General features: G+C 46.8%; 1 protein-coding gene across 4 annotated transcripts in view; it reads right to left on the bottom strand.

Annotated features, from left to right (window-relative positions):
* Positions 1–7,116, bottom strand: part of TFAP2D (transcription factor AP-2 delta) — a 54,085-nt gene extending 46,969 nt beyond the window's left edge. The window contains exons 1-3 of one of the 4 annotated variants that reach the window (XM_054630485.2): positions 7,045–7,116; positions 5,586–6,083; positions 2,020–2,080 (exon numbers count right to left, since the gene is read on the bottom strand). In XM_054630485.2, the coding sequence (XP_054486460.1) occupies positions 2,020–2,080; positions 5,586–6,083; positions 7,045–7,083 (598 nt within the window). In that variant the 5' untranslated portion in view covers positions 7,084–7,116. The other 3 variants (XM_077176496.1, XM_077176497.1, XM_077176495.1) reach the window with 3 other exon arrangements.
* Between the last annotated feature and the right edge of the window lie 3,613 nt (positions 7,117–10,729).

Below are 10,729 nucleotides of genomic sequence, written 5' to 3' on the forward strand. Positions count from 1 at the left end.
TGTATAGCGCTTAGGCGCAGGATGTTTTGATTACTGTTAACACCTATCGCTTTTTTTGAAGTCGGACAAAATATTTATTATGTATTTTTAATATACATTTGAAACTTATACTCTTGACTTTGATATCTTCCCTGGATATGCCAAGAAATAGATAGCAGTGCAGGAGTAGTTCAGCACTTAAATCAGGGTTCAGAAGACCTTGCATTTTCATGCTGGATTTCTTTTAGTATCAATCTTTAAATGCTTGAATAATTTGATCTCTTTAAAAAGAGAGAGAGAGGGAGAGAGAGACACCACTACCATCATCTGCACAGGTAATTGGAGTCTCCTTAAGAGGAGCTGCAGAGCTGAATAAACTGGAGTTGAGCTGAGCTGAGCTTTGAGCCGCCCTTCAACTGGGAAATGAGAACCGCCGTCAAACACGACAGGCACAGACCCCAGCTGATGGGGACTCTGCCTGCCTCTCTTTCAGATAACGATCTCCGCTTCTCGGAGGTCATCTCTCGGATCAAACCCGAAAGAATTATCCCTCTTCTTAGGCATAATTACCCTTCCTCCTAGGGAACACGCTGAAATCCGAGACACAAGGACTTGGGCGGGTGCAGCTCGAGTGGGGCAGGAGTTTTCAATCCCTATCCCCAGTGTCCCGCCAGCGCTGCCCAGGGAGGGGACAGGAGGTTTGGTTGGAGTCCCCGCCGTGTCCCCGCGTCCCCGAGCGAGGCGGGGCCGGGCGGGGCGCGGCGGGAGCCAGGAGCCGGGAGACGGGAGAGAGGAGCCGGGAGCGGGGAGCTGGGAACCGGGAGAGGGGAGCGGGGAGCCGGGAGAGGGGAGCGGGGAGTCGGGAGCCGGGAGAGGGGAGCGGGGAGCCGGGAGCCGGGAGAGGGGAGCGGGAGAGAGGAGCCGGGAGCCGGGAGCCGGGAAAGGGGAGCTGGGAGCCGGGAGCCGGGAGCTGTCCCTTCAGCACCACCGCCACAGCGCCGCCGCCTCCCGCCCGCCGCTCCTCCGCCCGCTCCGCCAACACCAGGACCAGCTCCGGGTGAGCCGGGGCAGGGACAGAGCCCCGAGCAAAGCCCCCGCCCCGGGACAGCGGCCTGAGAGCCCGCTCCCCATCCCCGCCCACCGCAGGCGTGCGGGACCGGCGCTGCTGCAATGAACAATTTTGTTGCGGTGGGACTAAATTTTGTCTGGGGAAGTGGCGGCTGAAAGAAGCGCCCTGGCACGATAGTATCACGTCACCCAAAATATCTTCTAAGTATCTGTTTTTCGTCATGAATAAGGGGAAAATAGCACAAAACATGAACACTGTGAGAGGCTGAGTCGCCAAGTGTCCTCTCCGCGGCTGCGTTACGTGGTTTATATCGGGAGTGAAAGGATGTGTTTAAGTTTGTAAGGAAAATGTGTTCCTACGTTAGGCCTTTAGAACAGTGTTGTTTCTCTTCAGCGTAAATGACGGTAATAACAAACTTCCCGGGACATTCAAATTTCGCAAATTCTGTAGAGACGTGTGCTTAACACGAGTTCCAAACCTCTCCCCTAACTTTGATGTTCGATATTTACACTGACAGATGGTTATCAAATGAAGTGACACTCAAAAGCGAGTTCCACACCGGTCTGCAGCGCTACTGAAATCACATTTCCCAAAAAACTCCTTTTTTTTTTTTTTCCTCACACGAGATCAAACTACCGACTTAACAGCCCGGCGCCAGGGAACACGTTTCTCAAACTATCAGGGATCATCCCGATTAAACGCGGAATGTTACAGCGAGTCAGGAAAACTCTGAATTCAGAGGGAGTATCCGAGAGCTACCGAGGAGCAGATCGTTTGTAAAGTGCAAATGGACTGTGAAATGCGAAGTGCTCTAAGCGAGTTTGAAATTACTTCTGACAAACGGCAAATTACCACTTTTTCGGCAGCAAATCCAAACTACGCCAAACAGTGGGGGAGGGAAAGGCAGGGAGAGATGGAAAGGGATGTGTGTTTACAAAAACTGATAGACGCAAGTATTTGTAACCTCTTACCTCTTCTTATCACACCTCCTTGCCCGTTGAGTACAAGTCCACACTGGGCCTCCACTGAGCTCTTAAGTAATGAGGGGAAAACAAGGAAAGAAAGGAAAGGAAGAAATCAGACACAGAAACCCACAGAGAGATCACACAGCTTTTGCTTTGTTACATGACTCGCCCAGGAACAATAGTTAAGGTGAACTGGAAAAACACAGTTACTCTCAGAGAACCCAAGTGAAATCCTCCCTCCATCCCGCCATCTGCCCCTACCCCACCAAACGCAGAATAATTTTCCTTTCATTGCCATTTAAATACGAATTTATCCCGAACTGGCAACTTAGACCGGCAGTTACATAGCAGGATAGACAGACAAACAAGTACTTTTGAGGGAAGTGTATTCCCGCTCGACAGTTGCGCGCACAAAGCTAAAAATGTACTTTTCTGGCTTTGTATGTTTAGCGGTACATTTATATTCGGGCACAGCTAAATTCAGATGCGTTTTGGGACACGTACACACCGACTTAGAAAGTGTACACAGAAGTAGACAAAGAGCACAAACAACAGATGACCTATTGGGCTTTGCCGGCTCCACAGAGTCGTGAGGGTGCTGTAACAATGCGTGTGTCCGCACATAGGTGGGGATGAATATGCATCTGTGTGCGCACACACACAGGCACCCATGTGTGACCGAGGGGTGAAGAACCATCAAAAAACCTGCCTAGGGCTTCTGGTGCACGTCCGAAGAGATCTCACTTCTTTATTCTCCTGTTACAAGGCTGATTATTTGGGGATCTTCGCCCTCCTTAATAAATATTTTTATTGGAGTGATAAAAGACTTGAAAGGGTTGGGTTTTCTTTGGGTTTTTCCTTATGTTGGGGTTAAAAAAACACAACAAACCAAACCTAAATCTTTGCCCAGTGGAAATGTGTTAAAGACGCATTTTCCTCTACAAACAAACGAGGTATTGGACATGAAAGAGGCCTTTAAGGGTGTTAACCTATTCAACAGCCCGTGAAGAGTTAAGTAAATGCGGAGAGAGTCGGTGCATAATAAAAACCCCACTTTACAAAACAATCTTTACAGTCCTGGCTCTCTCCCCCACTTTCACCATATTGGCCCTGGCCCTGTAAGACCTTCCTTTTCAAGGCCCTTTTTTATTTTAAGTGTTCTGCCTTAAAGTGATTATGAAATCAATATGAAAAAAACTTGGCGACTGAGCATAAATTAAAGCGGTGATGGGAAAAGGTGTGACAGTTTTCTTTGTTGCCCATGGAAAATCTTTTTAGGGCACTGAAAGATGCCACTCCAGCTCCAAGACTGTTTGCATCTGTTAGGCTGACTTAAACCGCCCTCGAAACTATTGGACATTCACTTAAAATTCTGTGCAGGGAAAAGTATATTTACATTTGTTGCATTTGAAATGAGGCATATGCTGATGAACGTTTTAAAAAGAAAGACTAAGGAGAAAGGGGTAGACTGGTTAGACCACAATTTTGGTTTAAAAGTATTTCTGTGCAGTCCTGTTTCTGCTCGCCACCAAAACGCTTCCCTCTACACCCGTAGTGATATTCGCGAGAGTCCAAATTTGTTCTGAATCATCCAAGTCCTAACGACAAATACTAATATTTTCAACTTCTCACGCTCAGGCTTTTTGATACCTCTGCACACTCCCTCTTGTGTTCGGAAAAAGAGGGAGGAGGAAAAAATAAAGAAGAGATTAAGTACAAAGACCTAAGCATTATATTTGATAATAACTTGTGATCGAAAAATTAATATTTTCCAAAGGAAAGCTGTTGATTTTCTTCTTCGTTAAATAAATAAAAAGAGACTGTGCCTCTAGCAGCTTAACCAACCTTTTTTTTTTTTCCTTTTTCTTTTTAGAAGGGAAACATGTTGTTTGGTCGGATGACATTGCATAAATGACCAGTTGAATGGCACTAAGTCGAAAATTGGATAAACTATGGTGCTTTTTTGCCCGGGACTTAGGCATTGTCTGCTGTCTTGCAAACGTTCCTAATCCCCTCTTTTGAAAAATACAAGGCTTTGTGCCTGCCAAAGAAAAAAAATTTGTACAGATACAAAAAAATCAGCAGCAGACGTGGTTATAAAAAGAAGTAAATAGGTTTTAGTTGGGGTTGAGCAGTGAATGGCAGATTTTTTTTTTTTTTAGGGGGGTAACATAAGGAGATCCTTGTGAAAAATGTAAACAAAAAAATGGCCAGAGAAGACAAAATTATATAATGAATTTTGGTGGAGAAAACTAGGTTTAAATAGCTAGGTTTTCTACATCTGAGGTATAAAAGATAACATTTGTTGGTGGGTTTATTTTCCTCCTAGAAAAAAAAAAAATTGTTTTCCCTAACATATATTGTTTGGATTATTTTTCGTGCTTTGATTTTAAGGAAAGAAAATAAACCTTCTTCATTTTACAAATTTCGAATTGATTTTTTTTTTTCCCCCCACAAGCCCTTGACCGCTACATCTTTTTGGGAAGTCCACCACGGCCAGCTTTGTATGCCAGGGAGCGAGGTCTGGGGGAAAAGTAAGTACAGTAAATACGGTCCCGTTTGTCTCTCCCTGCTGATGGGGAAGCCCTCAGTTCCTCAGCTCGTCGGGGGAAGAAAGGTTTGCTTTTGATTTGGGGCACATTTCGGAATGGAGGTTAGATACAAGATGACGTTCTTTGCAATTTTGGAAACCAATTTCATTTAAGCAACCGGCTCAGTTTGGCGGAGGTGAATTTTTAGCGCGTGGGAAAGGATTTCTGAACGGATAAAGCTGAGCTTTTGATACACAGAAATAAAAATTTTTAGATGGGTCCAGGTGCTGGTTAGGGTGGAGTGGATGAATGACTAGATAGACAGACAGATGAATTTAGCTTTATCTGTTTTATCTCTCACCCTATTAACACCTAGATCGGATATAGCGAGGCATTTTTATCATTCTGACTTTTTTTCTGACGAACATTTGCTCCCGTTTATCTCTTTCCTCCCTCATATCTCGGAAGGTTTCCCTTTGTAGGTCTGTCGGAAAGCAGATTTATTTCCTGCCCTGCCTTTTTTCTCTTTTCCTACTCCATGCCTCCCTTAAATCATTTGCCTGCTCTGTCGCTGCAAAGTGCTCCTTGCGCCGAAAGAGAGGAAAAGTTTAGGAAAAGCAAGAAGATGGGTTTGTTCTGGTTTGATTTGGGTTCCGTGTGACTGGGTAAGGAAGTGTGACACGCACACTCACCCCGAGATCTCCGGGGGACCCCCACGGTCTCAGCCACCACAGAGACACAACCCACGCAGCAAAGGCAGGCGCGAGGTTGGTTTTGTTTAATTTGTTTGTTTGACCGAAGAAGAACACTTGTTTGGTTGATTTTTTTTTTCTCTTTTTTCTTTCCCCTTCCACATTTTTTCTTGCTGCTACTAATCTGGAAGGGACGGGCGCTGGATGGGGTTTGGGATGAACCTTCCCTCCTTTGTATGAGCTATTCCGAGCAGAGGAAAATGGGGGTGGGGGTGGGGGTGGTGGGGGGGGTCCAGGACAGGGGGAGGGGAGGGGAAGGCACCTCGAAAGGAGATCGCATGCTATTTACCTGCAAATCGTCTGCTCCCGAGGCTGCAAGCCCGAGGCTTGGTCCTGGCAGGAGTCTTTGATCTGGATGCATCCCATATTGGGATCCATGGCTCATAAGAGACAGGTCGTGGCGGCGGTAAGCATCTAAGCACCCCAGCTCTCTCCTCTGCTCGTCCAAGCAGGAGGACTTGAGTGCCCGCGCATTGTGCAGGTTGATAAAATCAGTGGGTTCTCCATGGTGGATCTGCTGGTAATATTGCTGGGAGTGGTGGAGAGAGTTCAAGGAGTAAGCGTCGGGGTTGACTGCCGGGTGGCTGTGTTGGAACTCGTAGTGGAAGGACTGGTGGTGCAGTGGGGTGTACTGGTGGTTAGTGGAGAAGTACGGGGAGGCGAACTCGGTGCCCGTGGTAGAGTAAGTGAGAGGAGATGAGGAGGAATAGGCGACGGTCGAGTTGGCCACAGACTCCAGGCATCCAAGCTGCATCAAACGGTAACTGTTTGATCCGTCATGACGTATCTGAAAGGAAGAAGTGAAAAGAAGACCCCAAAACTGGAGGTTTGTCATTGAAAACCCCGGGTACGGTTCTTCCAAGCACGCTGTCCTGCATAGCTTCTCCCCCTGCAGAAGCGTCTAAGCCTGCGAGCGGCAACCCCAGCAACAAAAGATCCTTTCCTACCTTGGGCTGGTGCCATAAAGGTCTGTTCAAAAAATCATAAACAGCCCAGCCTGCCCTTAATACTGTCAAGCAAAAGGAATCCACGCACTGAAATAAAAACTATCTATCTATCTATCTATCTATCTATCTATCTATCTATCTATCTATCCATCTATTCATTCATCTATCCATCCATCTATCCATCCACCTCCTGATCACAGCTGTAATATCTGGGGCTGACACAAAAAAAAAGTCATCAAACAGAGGAAACTACCGAGTATACACACAAGTCCCGTCCCTATGTTGCAGCGTTACACATTGAGAAAGCTTTGCCGCCTGCTTGCCTTCCTTTCTTCCTTCCTTCCTTCCCTTCTTTTTTTTTTTTTTTGAACCCCTATTTTTCTTTCTTTTTAAAATAACGAATCAGATCCAAAATTCCCCCCCTCTTTTCCCTGCGTTTCGAAAGAAAGGAGAGTCCTGCTTTTTAGCGAGAACTCCCCATTCCTGGCGAGCTGGTGGTGATTTCTCTCCACTTCATTATATTATTAGGGGTATTATTCTGATTTTCGTTCTGGCAACGGTTTTAACGTGGTAATGAGTTGCCCTTGCTGGCGACAGATGTCATAACGAATTTTCTCTCTATACTTCTTTAAGTTATCTCTGAAGCCGGATTATAATTAAACGTAACGGTCCAATATGGATTTTAAAAAAATGGAAACAACCACACAGGCACATACACACACACACAGATGCACACACACATCCACACACACGCGCGCACTCACACACACACACACACACACTCTCACACACACAAAATACCTCTGCATCGTGGACGAGACCTGGAAAGGTAGTTGACATTTTTTGGTTCTCCGAAAAAAAAAAAAAAAAAAAAAAAAAAGAAGAGGAAAAAACCCCCAACTCTGGATAAAACTCCCCTCTCCAAATTTAAAAAAAAAAAAAAAAGGAAAAAATTGAAAAATCCAAAGTTCATGTATTTCCCCAATTTTTTTTAGAAAAAATCTCTACAGACAGAGAGAATTTGCAATGTATCTGCATAGATCAGATCTCTCGCTTTTCCATGCACCTCCTTAAAAACCTGTAGGAACAAAATTTTCCCTCTGCACAAAAGCTGCTCCCTGGATCAGATTTTGTACTTGCTGGGTATTTCTTTGGCTGATGTCGTAGGTCCCTTGGTAATATAGAAGTTTTGAAAATTAAGCATCAGCACTGAGAACTGGGAGGACAATAGATAGAGGAGCTTCATCCCAGGAGACAAGGAATAAATATTGTATCTTCGCCTAATAAGGAACTGTAGGTTCTTTCAACATTTTTATACAATTTTTCCTCCACTCTTTAGAATGCTTTTTCTTACCCAGGCTAATATGGGAACTAATCTGATCGAAGGGGGTATTTTGTGTACATTTTATTGGGAAGACATAAAGCTAATATATACAAATATATATTATTAAACCATCCTTTTCAATAGGTAAGTGCTCCTTCCTGTTGATTATACTGCTTCTAAATACTGACCAGAATCTAAGATTGCACATTTGTGTGTGTGTCTGTTTAAGTGTATTTTTTTTTCCTAAATGAAAACTATGTGGTTTGTTTTGGTTTGGGTTTGTATTTTTTTTTTTTTTACCCTTTCATTTACATCGAATTTAAGTCCACCCCACACTCCAACCTGCTTTTAAAGCTGCCTAATATGTTATCTTACAGGCTTCTTTAAATAGCATTTTCAAACATAAAACTAGGGTGAGACCACAAAGTATCACTGCAGTGACATACGATATTATGGAATTATACATAAAATACATATAGATCTACGGAATTACATCTGTAACAGGCGAAAGAAAAACAGGGATAGGGGACGTAAGAGCTAAAGACCACTGATAGCTGGTTCGACATTTCCAAGTGCCGATATATTTTGGAGATGGGAACGCACGGAGGCTGCGTAGCCCTGGGTGGCAAAGCTGAAGGGGTACGTGATTTATTTATTTAGTGACACCGGTCCGAGGAGCTGCCACTCGGGGAATGAGTCCTGTGTGCCTGCTCGGCGCCCCCCTGCTCCTGTGCCCCCGGGTAGCGGCTCTCCAGCCCCGCAGCGACTGCGGGCTCCGCCCGGGGAGCGCCCGGGGGCGCCGCCCGCTGCCGGGCGAGCTCGGGGTGCCGGGGGGGGCTCACACACCCTCCGCGAAGATGCCAGCCCAAATGGCATTTCCCGACGGGGAGGCTCTGCTGATGGCCAGCTTCCACCCGAGATAAGCCTGGAGATAGGAGAGGGTGTAACTTGCTTTTAATTGCCATTTAATTTGGGTCGCGTTTAAGCGTTTAAGCTGCGAAGGTGTCTTAATAATAAGCCGGAGGCAAAGAGGCATGTGGCTCCCTGCCTTGCTCTTTCCTCTTTATTTATTTATTTTTTTTAAGGTCCAGGTTTTGGGAGGGTTTATTGGTATCTGTTCATGCAGGCTAACAGGAGCTGTCACTCAGCCCTCTTTTCTTCCTACAAATGGACAAAGGCACACGACTGGAATGGAAATGCATTGTCTGAGATGGGAAAGTGCGGGTATTCCGGCGGGCGGGGGGGCAGCGGGAACACATCACACCTCTCCAGAGCGCTGCTGGGGAGAGGGGCTCCACCCGAGGCCCCCGCCCCGCCCGGCCCAGCGAGGAAAGGAGGGAAGGAAGGAAGGAAGGAAGGAAGGAAGGAAGGAAGGAAGGAAGGAAGGAAGGAAGGAAGGAAGGAAGGAAGGAAGGAAGGAAGGAAGGAAGGAAGGAAGGAAGGAAGGAAGGAAGGAAGGAAGGAAGGAAGGAAGGAAGGAAGGAAGGAAGGAAGGAAGGAAGGAAGGAAGGAAGGAAGGAAGGAAGGAAGGAAGGAAGGAAGGAAGGAAGGAAGGAAGGAAGGAAGGAAGGAAGGAAGGAAGGAAGGAAGGAAGGAAGGAAGGAAGGAAGGAAGGAAGGAAGGAAGGAAGGAAGGAAGGAAGGAAGGAAGGAAGGAAGGAAGGAAGGAAGGAAGGAAGGAAGGAAGGAAGGAAGGAAGGAAGGAAGGAAGGAATTGCTTTTTTCTTATTTGCATTTCCTACGGTTCTCCCCAATATATAATTGAAAATTATATATTTCTCCCCAATATATAATTGAAAAAAAAATCCAGAATTTTCTCCAAGTTCAGATTTTGTTTGATCTTCTCAAGATTTTGATACTTGAGAGAATTGAAAAAAAGCCACAGGACAAAACCCACCACAATGCTGTTAACCAACTTGCCCTTTCCAGGCATGGTGAGCGCACTGGAATCAGCCACACCAGCCCTGAGCAGGGAGGCTTAGACCTGACAAAAAAAAAGTTAACACACCGTGAACACACCTTCCCGATGGAGGGAGAGGCAGGAGAGACATTCCTTCCCTCCGAGAAGGAAGACAAGCACCCTCCCAAACACTCATGGCAGAGCACTCCGCAGGTCGGTTGACTTTGGTTATTTGCACTGTGCCACTTCAGTCCCGTCTATGTGGCTTTGTTTTTTTCTGAGAGGGGATGAGAAAAGGTTTCCCTGCACCTGGCCAACAGGCCCGGCTCAGAGCATGAGCGGGGCACAGACGGCGAGGGGATGGGGACAGGACCGGGTGACCGCGGCAGAGGCGGCGCGGAGCGCACCGAGCCCCGCCGTGACCGGGGGCGCTGCGGGGCGGCCGCGCTTCCCAGCGAGTCACCCCACGAGACACTCGCTCCTTTGCGCACTCATTTGTTTTATTTTCAGGAAGCCACGGGTGTGAGAGAGCGATGTGGGGGCACATTCCCTTCCTTTCTGTGCCGGGGGTGCCGCGGTGCGGGCATCACCCCGCAGGACGCGCCCGGCGCAAGGGCCGGTGCCTCCCCAGCTCCCTGCCCGAGCTGCCAGGAGATCACCCCGCTGCAGGAGATGGGTTTTGCCTGAGATCTTCCCCTGTCCCGACCCCTTCCCCCTCCATGCTCCCTTCCCACGCACACGCAGCCCAGCCGAGCCCACCGCCACGCTCCCAGCCAGCCCGGAGCCCAACTTCGTTTCAAACGACAACAAAGCCTCCAAAATGGTTTTGTTTGGAGGAAAGTTTATAAGAAACCCGGCTTGCCAGATGCACGTTACTGGTCAGTTCCATCTGTTAGCTTCGTTTACAGACCCTAGAAAAAAATCATATAGACCGTTTGCGCTTTTAACTCCCCCCAATCCAATTAATAACGCGAGTCAAACTGCAAAGCACTTATTAATTGCTCCCAAAGAAAAATCTTTCAGGAAAGTTAATTGGGAGCTTTCTGGTTTTCCAACCAGCGCTATGAACAGAGCAGACAGACTTTGCCTTGAGTTTCATTGTGGCTGAGCACGTTGTTTATCCCCTGCCTAAAGTTTGCTTCTGCTTCTGAGCTACAGATTTTTTTTCTATATTTTTTTAAAATTTTTTTTAAGGAATCTGGAAAAATCGGACTGGGCTGGGAAGGGTGGGGATTTTGAAGGATAAAACGCCGAATACACAAG

The sequence above is a fragment of the Agelaius phoeniceus genome, chromosome 3 (assembly GCF_051311805.1).
Source record: "Agelaius phoeniceus isolate bAgePho1 chromosome 3, bAgePho1.hap1, whole genome shotgun sequence".
Classification (NCBI taxonomy): domain Eukaryota; kingdom Metazoa; phylum Chordata; class Aves; order Passeriformes; family Icteridae; genus Agelaius; species Agelaius phoeniceus.